General features: G+C 36.1%; 4 protein-coding genes across 5 annotated transcripts; 1 reads left to right on the top strand and 3 right to left on the bottom strand.

Moving 5' to 3' along the window:
* Positions 1–2181: 2181 nt before the first annotated feature.
* On the bottom strand, positions 2182–4160 carry batf3 (basic leucine zipper transcription factor, ATF-like 3). Its single transcript, XM_079831278.1, has 3 exons — positions 3893–4160; positions 3536–3640; positions 2182–3321 (listed from the first exon to the last, which is right to left on the bottom strand). Exons 1-3 carry the CDS (start codon positions 3965–3967, stop codon positions 3136–3138), a joined length of 366 nt encoding a protein of 121 aa, XP_079687404.1. The 5' UTR covers positions 3968–4160; the 3' UTR covers positions 2182–3135.
* Positions 4161–4664: 504 nt separating this feature from the next.
* nsl1 (NSL1 component of MIS12 kinetochore complex) lies at positions 4665–8089 on the bottom strand. The gene is made up of 6 exons (XM_079830441.1): positions 7889–8089; positions 7417–7495; positions 7181–7308; positions 5906–5960; positions 5716–5783; positions 4665–5540 (listed from the first exon to the last, which is right to left on the bottom strand). The coding sequence occupies exons 1-6, from the start codon at positions 8054–8056 to the stop codon at positions 5301–5303; spliced, it is 738 nt and encodes a 245-aa protein (XP_079686567.1). The 5' UTR covers positions 8057–8089; the 3' UTR covers positions 4665–5300.
* A 48-nt stretch (positions 8090–8137) lies between these two features.
* On the top strand, positions 8138–13212 carry tatdn3 (TatD DNase domain containing 3). Of its 2 annotated transcripts, XM_079830529.1 has the most exons (10): positions 8141–8360; positions 8826–8858; positions 8957–9030; positions 9229–9310; positions 9401–9463; positions 10365–10474; positions 11935–11990; positions 12072–12184; positions 12577–12657; positions 12752–13212. In XM_079830529.1, the coding sequence occupies exons 1-10, from the start codon at positions 8304–8306 to the stop codon at positions 12881–12883; spliced, it is 801 nt and encodes a 266-aa protein (XP_079686655.1). In that variant the 5' UTR covers positions 8141–8303; the 3' UTR covers positions 12884–13212. The 2 variants fall into 2 exon arrangements, with proteins under 2 accessions (XP_079686656.1, XP_079686655.1); XM_079830530.1 differs by lacking the exon at positions 8826–8858 and having other exon boundaries at positions 8138–8360.
* Positions 13213–13297: 85 nt separating this feature from the next.
* On the bottom strand, positions 13298–13685 carry spata45 (spermatogenesis associated 45; the record flags this gene model as incomplete). The annotated part of the gene is made up of 2 exons (XM_079832229.1): positions 13298–13317; positions 13448–13685. The coding sequence occupies 2 exons, from the start codon at positions 13683–13685 to the stop codon at positions 13298–13300; spliced, it is 258 nt and encodes an 85-aa protein (XP_079688355.1).
* Positions 13686–14441: the final 756 nt, after the last annotated feature.

Here is a 14441-nt window from a genome sequence, read left to right as displayed (position 1 = left end):
AAAATGTTAATTGCTGCAGAGTATTTAATCCGTTTGAATGAGTGAATCAATGACTCACTTTTTTCAGGATGATGCAGAGTTTTTGAACGAATCTCGAGTGAATGATTCAATAACAAACATATTTTTAACATTTTACATTTGTCGCCTCCTAGTGGTGTAACAATGCAACTGATACAATCTTTATTTGAAGCTTCAGGTTACTTTTAAAAGGCCATTTGCTCTATTTTGATTGCTATGCAGACATCAGTGTTTATATTTGAACTATAAACTTTTATCCCAGTACTTCTGTGATAATATGAATGATTGTAAGCCTCTGTAACAATAATAATACACACAAATTATTATTAAATTACACTTTCATTTTCAGATAGATAATTTTTTCAACCAAAAGCGGTATTCATTCAAATATACTTGTTGTTTTCACTCTCATACTCAGTCAGATAGGGCACACAATGGGCGTGTTAAACAGCCCACAATGGTTGTGTCTGAACTCTTGACTCGTGGATGGAAATTAAGCTACTGTAAGTTCAGAGAAAGGAAAACAGTTATGCTAATATGTTATCTAGAATTATTTTGAAGTGCCCACGGTAATTGTTACCTTGGGCATATTAACTGGCACACGTCTACTTCAATGGAAGTTTAAAAAAAAATGTTTTTCCCCTCATGACACGGAGGGCCAAATCAAAGTAGCCTACATCGCCACAAGCCCTAGTTTGGGCATCTCTAATATAAACTGGGGTTGGGTTAAAGGGTTAGTTCACCCAAAAATGAAAATTATGTCATTAATTACTTACCCTCATGTCGTTCGACACCCGTAAGACCTCCGTTCATCTTCGGAACAGAAATTAAGATATTTTAGTTGAAATCTGATGGCTCTGAAAGGCCTCCATTGGCACAATGGCACAATCATGAAGCTTCGAAGCGTTATGAATCAATGAGCCGAATCATGATTCGGATCGCGTGTCAAACCGCCAAACTGCTGAAATTTGGCGATTCAAACCGCTGATTCGTAACGCTTCGAAGCTTCATGATGCCTTGTTTTGAAATCGTCATCACTATGTAAGTCGTTATTTAGGGTTTTTTTGCGCACAAAAACTATTCTCGCCTATTTATAAAGTTATTTTAGAACCACTGTAGTGAGATGGACTTTGTAACGACGTCTTTAGTACCTTTTAAGGGTCTTGAGAGTGAACCGTGCCATTGTGCCAATGGAGGACTTTCAGAGCCATCAGATTTCAACTAAAATATCTTAATTTCTGTTCCGAAGATGAACGGAGGTCTTACGGGTGTCGAACGACATGAGGGTAAGTAATTAATGACAGAATTTTCATTTTTGGGTGAACTAACCCTTTAATGGTGTACATTTTTTAGACTGTGTTGTTATCTTTTTAATTATGATCATGTAAATATAACTAAATGTATATAATTTGAAGACTTAGACCCTTCTGGATGTTTGCTAAGGCCCCCAGGGGTCCCCAACCCCCTGGTTGAGAACCACTTCTCTAAAATAAAATACATTTAAAAATCATCCATAGAAGACATTTTTACGGAACATGCTCGGTGTTGCTCTGCTCTATTGTTAGTGAAACTACCTGATATTTGGGGAAGAGGTAAAAAATTCAAATCCAGGTATACAGACCTTTGTGCCCGGAAAGTTAATAGAAGTGTTAGTTTCATAGCCATTTTGGATTTATACAGGTTCTACATCCAGAACACCCATTTGTGATGCCTCATGTATAAAATATTAACTTTTTATATCGTTGCAAACAGTATCATGAGGCTATGCATCGTTGTAATTGCTGCATTTAAAACTTGTGTCCAAATGCCCAAAATGAAAGCAATACTTTTTCTGTAGCCATTCTAAACAATTCCATGTGCGCATAGTCATAAAAATATACTAATTCAACTAAAACTCTACGTTTTTTACATTCTCTAGCAATGCGTTTTGAATTTAACGTTTTAAAACGAAAGTCAACGGATCCACGTGGAACTCTAGGACTTTTCAGAAGAGAAGAGAAAACTGGAAGAGAAATATAGAAGTGTGTACCCTGCACTGGTTAGGAAGGTAAGTCCATCGGGGATTGAGGAAGTGATACGTTCGTGAAAAAAATCTGACCACCATCTTACCGCAACCACCCCCAGATATGGTTTCAACACAAATGAGAAGAAATTGGTCCTTTTCTGATACGGTGACCTCATTTTAATAGAAATTGTATCACTATTACAATTTAAGAAATACTGGATTTCAATCTGCATCTGCGTCACACAGAGTATATAAACAGAGTGATTCCTTTTTATTCAAATAAAATTATTCTTCTAATACTTAAAATGCACACCCACAGCAAAACATGACCACGCAAGACAGAATACTAACACCGACATTTGAATTAAGCAGTTGTGGCTATTTTTAATAGTGCCGCCATAACAAACCTGCTGTAACAGAGTTTTGAAACTAACCTTTGGTATTTTGGTCAGACAGGCTCTCAAAATGCAGAAGTCCATTCTCGCATGTCGTTCATTCACAGCACAATAACTGTGGCATAGATGGTTTAGTTTGTGGCTTTTGACTCTATCACAATAAATACCAAAAGTGGATGTATTCACGTGAGGCATAACCCTGGGAAAAGTAACATATGACTACAGAGATTCTGTATTCTGAACCAAACCTGTCAAAATGCAAAAGAGAAAGTTCAAGCATGAATTAATCATTCAACCGCATGTTCACGAGTTCACACTTGCATATAATTCATGGAGAGTACATTTAAATGCGTATTTGGCGTGCTGTCCAGGGGGGAGGGCTTCGAGTTCGGAATTTGTCCCGAACCCAGAGTACCCCCGTGGGCCGTGTATGTAAGAGGTTAGAACTAAAAGTGTGGAGAAGGGGTAGTGGAAGGTTGCGGATGAACTGTCAATGAGCGGAGGTAAGACTGCAGCGTATATATATACCTCTTATTGTTGATTAGCTGAATGCTCTCCTCCTCCCGAACCTTGTTAATAAAACATAATTTAACGGAAAACACTGCATACTGAACTCACGGGTTAATACTTTAGAATAAAAAGCATAGAACGTACGCATGAATCACTTGCATTAAAGATGCTCAATTCAGACATCATGAGTATCCGATGTGAATGTCCTTATCTAGACATGAACTCAGGAGGCACTGTGCCTGTGGACCTTGTTGTGGAGGTCATACCACAGTTCAAGACAAGGCACAAAGGCTCATGGGCTTTGAGGGCATCTGTTAAGCGTTGCTGTTCCTCTAGCAAAAGCTGGACTTCCTTCCTCAGCAGGCTGTTCTCCTGTTCCAGACACTCATACACCTGGTTACACAAAATTTCAATATGTCAAAAAAACCACATAAACCACATGCGCATCACTGTGCATTTGGTGGATTTTCCAATGTCTGCCCACAATTGTCAACATATGTCTGTATGGGGCAAATAAACTTGATGGGTGCAGTTTACGGAAAAGAACAAATGCTGAAATCAACATCAACATTCTACACACAGTATATATAATATGCAGTTTGCAAACCTCGTGCAACTCGTCAGCTCTCTGGGTTTGTCTTTTGCGGCTTCTCTGTGCAGCAACTCGGTTCTTTTCTCTTCTTTTCAACCTTTTCTCATCATCATCAGAGCTCTGAATCATAAGCATATGTTGTAGGAGTCATGCTGTGTCGTTTCTTGAAGATTTTACATTACTATGCAGGATTATCGTATTAGTAAACCATACAACAATAATTTTGGGTAGCAGTAGCACAGATCCAAAAGATGACTATTAGTAGTTTTTAAATTATGTAGAATACATTTTTACGGATGGTATATTTCATAACATTGTTTATGCGTTTCTAATTATTTAAAGAAAAGAAACAAGCATAAAGAAGTAACTTACCTCACTCTTTCGAAACAACCGTAAAGATGGAGCATCATTTCGAGTAAAGTTACTTGACGCATTGAAAAGTGACATGACAGGTGCAGGAGAGCACGAGCGCAATGAAGACTTACGTCCACTAAACTGGATATCAAATTAAAGCAAATTAATTAGCGCAAAGTTAGACATTTTTCAACTGTCAGTCAACGTGCTACAGTGACATTATGGATTTCTTGCAAATGCCATCGGCGGATGTTCTTTGAAGTCACGTGGTGCTCTCGAGGACGCCAGTAACTTCTCTCGGTGTGAATGTTTTCGCGTTTGGGTCATTCCACGAGATGACCATTTTGAAAGGTGCTTTTTAAAACTTTTTTTAATTTGAATTGAAACATTCTATGTCGCAATCAATTCCATTTACGTTACCTACGGTGGCATATATGCCCTTTAAAAGGTAATATGATTGACAGTTTACAGTTGATTTAGCCATTACTGGCCTTGTGCTCAAAGTTACAACACTATAATGGGTTTATTAGAATAAATATAACTTAATCCCGATATCCTTTCCAATCCATTTACTTTACAATTTTGTCAGTTTGTCAAAAATACAATAAATATATAAAGTAAAACCAAAAAATATCCAGACACCAGTTGTAATTTTGTATTAGTGGGTGCAGGACACTATTATTTTGTTTATGTAAGTGAGGATAGCAAAATAAAGTAAACTAACATATTATACCCCAAGATTATTCAGACACTTTGACCTGACCATGTTTTGCTTGTTTTTTCTTTATTTGCTAATGCAACCTTTTACACCACAGACTGAACCAAATGAAACACTTAAATTGGTATTATCTAATTATGTAGGCCTACGTAAAATTTACAGCTGATTGATTATAATCCATTGCATACATTTCTATCAGTTATCTGACATTATCAAGATGAATTTGCTCGGATACAGTTTAATATGACAATTTTCTAAACTATAGCGAATAAACTGTGTAATGTTGAAGGTGTCTGGGTTCGACTGTACATGCATTCCTCCACCCTTTTGGAGAAAATTTTCATCTTTGTTCATGAAATAGTACAAAAGGGATGCATTCATTCAATTTTTACTTGGTCCATTTGTTTCATAAAAAAAGTGCCAGTTAATTTGGAAACCAACACTGGTAAACCAAGAACACCTTGTGGTATGAACCTGGACCACACCAGCACATTAGTTCTCTAAAAATGTAATATATTAGATTTAATGGAAAAAGAAAGTGGTGAAACACTTATTTTCTATATGCACAAAGTATTTCTGACCACAATATATTTATTTACATTAAATGGGTAAGAATAAGCATACAAAATACATATTTTAGTAGCAGGTGTCAATACACTCCTATACTGCCCTTCTCCATTTCCACACAAAAGTACAAACCCATACACATTAAACTGCATTTGCATCAGTCTTTTGGATGATTTTTGGAGCAGGGACATAGTCTGCACTGTATTCTGAATCAGAAGCAGCTCTTTTGATGCTGGAAGGAAGCCTGTGCTGAAGGTCTGGACAGATATCTCCTACTGAGCTGCCGAACACTTCTCTGTAGACTTCCACTGTCTCCGCTGAAGACTGCATGTCAAGAACTTGACGCAAGCCCTCAGCTGCCCGTTTCAGACTTTTCAGAGACTGAACAGAATGAAGGAAAATGGTGCATGTTAATACAAATGTATTTTTGGCTATAGTCATTAACAAGACTTTCAGCTCATTAGTATACTTAAAGATTGTTGAGCTCAAATGGACAAGCACAAAGTAACATGCAATTCAGAAGCACTGTATAGAGTTAGATAACATTGATTTGTACCTTCATAACCGTACTGGCTTGTTTGAACATTGTAGGTGCAGCAGCTGATACATCTCTGATGATAGTGTCTGTGAAAACAATATTTAACAGGTATTTATTCATATTGCTTAAAGCAACCTTTGAAGCAAAATGTAATTTTGCTAAAAACAAACAAACAAATAAAAATAAAAAAAATTGATGGGGCACACACCTTGAGCTGGATCTGGCTTTATGTCTTGTGGCTTTACTGCCTGTTCATACAAACCCTAAAATAATAGAGGGACAATAAAAACATATAAGATACATTCACAGTCTTCTAGAAAATCAAGCTGAGCTGTTCTCATCAAAAACATCAAAATGTATTGCACTTTTTATCCCAGTGTCTTATATGAGTTACAGCAAACACAGTAGTTCATTTTTTAATATATTAGGACATCTAGTGGCAAGAGGAAGAACATCTACATTTTTAACAGAATTTATTTACAGAGCATGATGGGTGTTCCCAAATAGTTCCAAATTAATAAATAAAAAAAGGAAAACATTATCCTCTTAAGACTAATATTAATTGTTATTATTTCAATAATAAAAAAAATTATATATGTGCACACGCACGCACACACACACACACACACACACACACACACACACACACACACACACACACACACACACACACACACACACACACACACACACACACACACACACACACACACACACACACACACACACACACACACACACACACACACACACACACACACACACACACACACACACACACACACATAGCTTTTCATTTCTTAACCAACCATGTAGGAAGGCACATCATGGCCATATTAACATCATTAAATAAGACCACAACATTTTCATCAAGAGGTGCATACATTTTGGTCCAGATCTTGTATTGACAATGCAAGAGTCAAGCACTCTTTAAAGTCTACTCCAGCACATCCCAAAGGCTTTCAATGAATTTAAGGTCTGGACTCAGAAGTGCCAATTCATGCATGAAAATGATTCTTCATGCTCCCTTACAACCATTCTTTCACAGTTTGAGCCTGATGAATCTTTACATTGTCATCCTGGAATATGGCCATGATGCATCTTCCTACATGGTTGTTTAAGAAATGAAAAGCTACACACTGCATCAATTAACATTATAATCACTGAAATAATGATCTAATCATTGACTCTTAAGCATTTGCTAATTTAAATCCAAACAGCGACAGTGTGTGTGTGTGTGTGTGTGTGTGTGTATATATCAGCGCTGTCAAAATCAATTAATCACATTTAACATAAAAGTTTGTATATATATATATATATATATATATATATATATATATATATATATATATATATATATATATATATATATATATATATATATATATATAATATATGCAGCACACACAGACTTATAATAATCATTCGTAATTCATAATTATTCATGTAATGGAGTTTCAAATGAAAAAACAGCATGTCTCACCAGAAGTTTCCTCTCCGCTCTTAATGATCGTACAACCTGGTTGCGTATTTGTTTAGGGTAAGAGTTGCGTTTGCAGGCGGTCTCTACTATCTTCTCATCCAGAATGTCATTTACTGTGCTCTCATAATCTATATGTTTAAAAGAAAAAAAAAAGCAATGGTTCATAATGTTGTTGCCTTTGGTTTGCAAAATAAGTTCTTTGTAATAATTTCTCTGAAACTGTGTCAGTAACTTACCTTCACAATGTTCCTCTGATGCCTCGTCCCATGACAAGCCACCAATAACTATATTTTCTTGTACTGTGAACTCAAAATTCTAAAAGAGACAAAGAAGGTGGATGGAAGAAGAAACAAAAAAGAAGACCCTGACAACAAGATTATGAAAAACACATTTGAATAAATTAGTTGAGTCTAAACATTTACCCTTAGGAAAATTAACTATGGTTTTATTATAGTAAAAGTGTAACGTTAGTAACAACGTTTTTTTTTTTTTTTGGCGGATTGATTACCATTTGTATAACTAACGTTACAGTGTTACTACACATACCATGGTTAAACTATGCTTAGCGTAGAAAAACTATCGTCAATCCCCTAATTGATGACAAAAATACCACAGGAAAAACATATGGTGCTACTAAAACCATGGTAAACTTGATAAGGCCAATAATTATTCAAAGATTTCATATCTTTTATGACACACTAGACTTACCACAACCATTTCTTGCAACAGTTTGGCCTTATCTTCCTGTGAAATATGGCATTGGCCATCGAGCAACTTTTTAAATAATTGTTTATACTTTTCAAGCTGATCACGAACAATTTTTTTCGACTTGACATTTACTCTGAAATCCGCCCCACTCGCACGTTCGTCCTCCATGACTGGCGCTTATTTTTCAAAATAAACACTGGAAACGGAAGCAGGCTGTGTTACTACGAAACAAACCCTGAGAAACACTTTAGTGGAAGAAACGTTCCGCACCCTCAACGCAATCACGAAGACGGACAGATGGGAAAATGCTTTATTAGAGAACATGAAAAACAAACGTGTGGTTTAAAAACCAGGTTATTGTTTGAAAAGAAAAAGAAACGTGCTCAAAATATTTCATATTGGCTACACTAAAATCATGGCTAGAGAGTTCATTGACTGTCACTGTCACCTATCAGCAGATGAGTTTACTCAGGTAAGACAACTCATGCATGCAGTCATCAAATTCAATTGCGAAAGACTTATCTTAAAGTAATAACCACCAGGTTTTTATGATCTTATCTGTCATCTCTTTATAAATGTGTGTTACAGCCCTACTGAGAAAAAAAAAACACTTAAACCAGACAGTCTAAGCAGGTTTGCTGGTCTCAGCTGATTTGGGTTTGTTTCAGCTGGTAGTTCAGAACTAATCTAATTATTTTGCCATTGTACATTATACTTATAGTAAATTGGGTAACGTTTTGTACCAAATTAAGTGATAATAAAGACAAATGTTTTAATATAGTGTTTTATGTAAACGGTTGAATAGGCTATGCATGTCATCAGTATAATTGTGTTTATATCAACCAAATGCAGACAAAGGGTTTGTTGCCACACCAAGCAAAAATCAAGTGCAACGTGATACAGTTACAGAAGTTAGTTATTTTCATGTTTTCCCTAGGACATAGATGATGTACTTCTGAGGGCTAAAAAAGTAAGCCTTTGTCTAGCCTTAGAAAATAAACCATAAAAAGCTAATAATCAAGACTCAAATGTTGCAACAATGACCTCTTCTGTTTAATGTAATTTTAGGCTGGAGTGAAAGCTCTTGTGGCAGTTACAGAGGGAGCCAGTGAGTTTGAGAAAGTTATTCAGTTGTCTAAAACGTAAGTTGAGTTGAACATAACCTCTCATGTATCAACAAAAGCTTTGGATGAGAACATTCTCTCTGAGGAGTTTCTTGAATCTGAAAAGCACCATGTTGCCTTTAGAATGACACAGTTCCAGTTGCACACGCAAACCACATATGCTTACACAGCACCGGACACATGCAGCTTTACTAATATTTAATGTTTTTCATTTAGCTATCCTGGTTTTGTGTTCCCTTGTTTTGGCATTCATCCCCTTCAAGGGTCAGGGAAAGACTTGCACAGTGTCAAGGTTCAGGTGAATATAACAAAATAACAAAGAAAGATAGTTTTCCTGTGCTTTATATTTTGATATTTTGGGGCAAAAATATTAGTTTTGTTTTGACAGGACTTGGAGCCATTCCTTCCTTTGTTCCAGAAGCACAGAGATAATATTGTTGCGGTTGGAGAGGTAAAGTATGATGTCTTGGAAAATTATTTGAAACAGACACTATTAGGATTTAAAAAAAATATTATTTTCAATATTATTTTGAATACTTTGATCCAGCACTTACCAAACCAACCAACCAGTTTCTAGTTGTGAAAAGCTCAACATATTTTATCAGGTAGAAATTGGGAGTAAAAAAAATCCTGGTAACACAAATCAATAAGGTTTCTTAGTTAACATTAGTTTACTACTTTAATTAACATGAACTCATTTTTTTTTTTTTAGTTACATTTATTAATCTTTTTTAATGTTAATTTCAACATTTACTGATACATTATTAAAATCAAAATGTGTATTTGTTAACATTAGTTAATGCACTGATTAACAAATCAGTCAGGAGAGGTGGTGGTCCAGTGGGTTAAACCACTTAACTGATATGCAGAAGGTTGCTGGTTCTATCCCAGCGGTCACCACCAGTGTGTCCTTGAGCAAGGCACTTTACTCCACGTTGCTCCAGGGGGATTGTCCCTGTAATAAGTGCACTGTAAGTCGCTTTGGATAAAAGCGTCTGCCAAATGCATAAAATGTAAATGTAAATGTAAACAAATACAGTAACAAATGTATTTTTATGGTTAGTTTATGTTAGTTAATACATTAACTACTGTTAACAAATGAAACCTATTGTAAAGTGTTACCAAAATCCTTACCCAGTAAATCATGAAAAACTGAAAGTCATGGGGCATTGTATACAATGGTAGGCCTTGGAGTAAAACACATTGCGAACCACTGGTCTAGGGATAATAAAACTGTACGAGACTAAGGGAGCTAAGCATCACGTTCCTGAAGTCGATTTTGAATCTTGAGTCTCACTAGTTCAGCTACTTGCGTAATCTATGCTTACTAGTGTTTTTTTTTTTCTCAACAGATTGGTCTTGACTTTACCCCCTGGTTTGCAAATACTATTCAAGAGCGTGATGAACAGATAAAAGTCTTTATAAAACAACTTGAAATATCTAAAGAACTGGATTTGCCTGTGTGAGTGGCAACATGACGTTTTACTAGAGAGTAACAGGAAATCATACAAGCCGCCCAGAAATGGTGGCATGATTTGCCACTTTTTAACATTACTTTGCATACAGGGCTCCAGACTGCGACAAAATGGGTGCATTTTGTGACCTTTTTTCTTGCCGTGCAATCTAATTTTGTTAGAAGTCACACTGTTGCCCTACTGATAAGAGCTGCCATTTCTGTTGCATATGAAAAACTGGCAAACAAAACGAAAGCGGAATGAAACCGCGCTTCTCGCCGCAGTTTTAATAACACCGCTGCAAGAGAAGAAAGAAGCGTTCAAATTCGCGTTCACCCAAAAACAATTTTTTTAATGTTTATCTGCTTACCCTCAGGGCATCCAAGATGTAGGTGTCTTTGTTTCTTCAGTTGAACACAAATTAAGATTTTTAACTCCCACCGTTGCAGTGTGATAGTCGTATAATGCATGTCAATGGGGAAATTTTAGAGTATCAGAGCAATGAGAGTAAAAACACATAGACGTACGAATCCTTATTAAACCATGCGGCTCGTGGCGACACATTGATGTCTTAAGACACGAAATGATCGGTTTCTGCAAGAAACCGAACAGTATTTATGTTATTTTTTTACCTCTTATCAGACGAATGTCATCTAATATTCCCAGCGCCATAACTTCCGGCGAATAAGGTCAAAATACTGGTGCGATCAAAGATATATATACGTAGATGCCTCATTCGACCGATCCGCGCAGGCACTAATGAGGAATCTACGTATATATCTATGATCGCGCCGGTATTTTGCATGTATTTTGAACTTATTCGCCGGAAGTGATGGCGCGGGGACGGCTGATGCAGAGCCATAGAAAAAAATGAAATTTTTGAAATATGGATTATTTTTCTTACACAAACGCATCGATTCGCTTCAGAAGGCCTTTATTAACACCCTGGAGCCGCGTGGAGCACGTTATTTGACAGATGCATTTTTTTTATGGACTTTAAAAACAGAGCAACTAATACTGCTATTATAATGCTTGGATTAGCCAAAACATTTTTAATATAACTCAGATTTTATTCGTCTGAAAGAAGAATGTCATATACACCTCGGATGACTTGAGGGTGAGTAAATCATGGGCTAATTTTCATTTTTGGTTGAACTATCCCTTTAATAAAAGTTAATTTTATCAGCATCTCAACTCAAACTCAGTGCTTTACTGTCAAATGTGCATTTCCAAGAAATAAACATGTAATACTATTATTAGTTACTGCACTTTTTTATGCAAAATAATAGTAATTTCATGATTAAATTGCCTAAAAATACCACGCTACCAGATCAGGTGCTTTTGCCACCATCTGTAGAACTTAGTGGCACCGGTGCTACTGCTCTCAAATGTTAGTCTGGAGCCCTGGCATAGCAACATACTTTATATACAGTATATATCTCTTTAATGTTCTCAACTTGTCTTGAAGGAATGTACATTCCCGCTCAGCAGCCAAGGTTACCATAGCCACAATGAAAGAACTAGGTAAAAGATACTAGCCAGCAAATCCTTGTGTCTCTGTGACCTTTCTGAAATTCTTGCGTAATTCTGCTTTTATGTCTTTAGGGATTAGACAAGCATTGTTGCATAATTTTGCCGGGAAGCCATCGGTTGCCATGGAAGGGGTTCAGGCTGGATTCTTCTTCTCCTTTCCTCCTGCCGTCAGCAAAAACGAGCAGGTTGGATAAGGATTATCTTTGAATTACTGTGCTGCTATAAAGTCATAAATAAGTATGACAAGTATGCAATAAAGACATGAAACGTATATTAAAGAATCTCAGATGACCGTGTTCCACGTCACATGCCATTTGAAATATTAGTACATCCCGTACACAGAATATGTTTAAACAATAATTCATAAATCTTAGAAAAAATGGTACAAAAGCTGTCACTGGAACGGTACCCTTGAAAAAGGTTGTAATATCTCTCTTTAGGTACAAAGGTGTACTTTTTTAAAGGGTACCGCCCCAGTGACAGCTTTTGTACCTTTTTTCTGAGAGTGTATATGGACTTAATGTGACAGACATAGTTTTGTTTTCTTTAATGTATTATTACTGTCCTTTAAATGCAGAGAGCAAAATTAATCAGACAGATACCACTGGAACACATTTGCCTTGAGACAGACTCTCCAGCCTTGGGGCTTGACAAGCATGTAAGTCCTACTAACCTGTTATAATAATCCGATTTTCTGTATGCCTGTGATGTTTTGAACCTCACTGCCTGTGTATTTCCTTTCACTGCTCTAGGTTAGAAATGAACCTGGAAACATAACGATCAGCTGTGAATACATTGCAAAGGTTAAGGGAATATCTTCAGGTGTAGTTATGGAAGTCACAACACAAAATGCCCTTCGATTGTTTTCAAAGTTAAAAACCTAGAATTAATATTATCGTATTTCATTCTTAAAATAAAGAGCTCACTCAAAAACCAATTGGTTTTATCCGTGCATTTAAAATAGTTGAGCTTTTAAACTTAATTAAAAGTATCATAAAAGGATCAGTTTGTGAATAATTTTTCAGTTTTGTTTTGTGAACAAAGTTTCTTTCAAAATAAAGGCATTCTTACAGGTTTTGACATGAGCATATGACGGGCAAATGACAAATTTTCATTTTTGGGTGAACTATTCCTTTAATTGTATGCCAATGACTTTATAACATAATTGTTTTATATATATATATGTAAAATAATAAAAACATAATCCACTATGTTTTATTGCCAGATTGGTCCATTATACATGTTTATTGCTGTCTGGAGAAAAACATTTACTCTGCACAGAGGTTGATTGCAGTTCCTCACACCAGGTGAGCGTTATCTGGAAGGATAAAAGTAAGGATTTAAAGTAAAATATCACACAAAGCAAGCGAAATGTTACCATAATGCTATTTGAAGTACAGCTGACTTTCCCCAAAAAAAGTTTAAAACGAAGTTGAGGCTCATCTTACAGCTGTCTTGAAAATGTCTTCGCTCGGGATGTGCGGTGGTGTTGCTGTTGCTCATCCAGGATGATCGCTGCTCGGTATGCGCAGTCTGCGGCGCGCTGAAGTCGCAGCTGTTCCTGAGGTGACAACGGAAGTGTTTTCTCTCAGGTAAATTCCAAAACCTGCTGGATTTCTCTACGAAACACCACGTCTCTCTCTGCATATTAAACTCGTACAGTTGGTTTTGCTTTGGTTTTGACATGTTATTAATGATATGTAGCAGGCTAAGTGACTTGTTAAGTCGAAATAGCTTGTGGTCAGTTTTGTCGTTAATGTTTAGAAAGGTGTAACCATAGTAACCACGCATGGAGCCGCTACGTAATGTCTGACCAGAAGTTATATTCTTCAAATTAACTTTAATTTAGGTCGTGTTTTGTTGGCTTATCTATCTATCTATCTATCTATCTATCTATCTATCTATCTATCTATCTATCTATCTATCTATCTATCTATCTATCTATCTATCTATCTATCTATCTATCTATCTATCTATCTATCTATCTATCTGTCTATCTATCTGTCTGTCTGTCTGTCTGTCTGTCTGTCTGTCTGTCAATTTTAACATTTAACTGATGGTTTATGAGATATCAAAATAGTTTCAAAAATGTCCTCGCATGCCATATACCTCAGCACTTAATGTAAAATAAAATATAAATTAAACTTAAGAAAGCATAATTATACAGCAAAATCAAGACAAACGTCAAATTCAGTAGGTTTAAATGTGTTTAAAAATTGCGTCAAACATACTCATACTCTCATACTCACATCATCACAAGTAACTTTGTCAAAGTCTCTCAAGCTCGTATTTTACTACTAGCCTATATGAAATTAGTTACATATTTTCATTTTTGTACAGTGTGCTTATTAAATAAATTAAGCATTTTAGAAAAAGACAATTTTATTCACCACAACACAATAACAAGTGGTATAGCCTGTTATACATACATAGCCTACATCA

Source organism: Gobio gobio, assembly GCF_949357685.1.
Source record: "Gobio gobio genome assembly, chromosome: 12".
In the NCBI taxonomy this organism is placed as follows: domain Eukaryota; kingdom Metazoa; phylum Chordata; class Actinopteri; order Cypriniformes; family Gobionidae; genus Gobio; species Gobio gobio.
Note: the sequence above shows the minus strand (reverse complement) of the source record. Positions and strands in the feature narration are given on the sequence as shown.

Coding starts and splice junctions, on each gene's coding strand:
- batf3 (XM_079831278.1), bottom strand. CDS start 3,967: ATGTCACTTTTCAATGCGTCAAGTAACTTTACTCGAAATGATGCTCCA. Junction 3,641..3,892: donor GGTTGTTTCGAAAGAGTGAG/GTAAGTTACTTC, acceptor CTTATGATTCAG/AGCTCTGATGATGATGAGAA. Junction 3,322..3,535: donor GAGCTGACGAGTTGCACGAG/GTTTGCAAACTG, acceptor TTGTGTAACCAG/GTGTATGAGTGTCTGGAACA.
- nsl1 (XM_079830441.1), bottom strand. CDS start 8,056: ATGGAGGACGAACGTGCGAGTGGGGCGGATTTCAGAGTAAATGTCAAG. Junction 7,496..7,888: donor TGTTGCAAGAAATGGTTGTG/GTAAGTCTAGTG, acceptor TGTCTCTTTTAG/AATTTTGAGTTCACAGTACA. Junction 5,961..7,180: donor GAGCGGAGAGGAAACTTCTG/GTGAGACATGCT, acceptor CTATTATTTTAG/GGTTTGTATGAACAGGCAGT.
- tatdn3 (XM_079830529.1), top strand. CDS start 8,304: ATGGCTAGAGAGTTCATTGACTGTCACTGTCACCTATCAGCAGATGAG. Junction 8,361..8,825: donor CAGCAGATGAGTTTACTCAG/GTAAGACAACTC, acceptor TGTTTTCCCTAG/GACATAGATGATGTACTTCT. Junction 11,991..12,071: donor AGCCACAATGAAAGAACTAG/GTAAAAGATACT, acceptor TTATGTCTTTAG/GGATTAGACAAGCATTGTTG.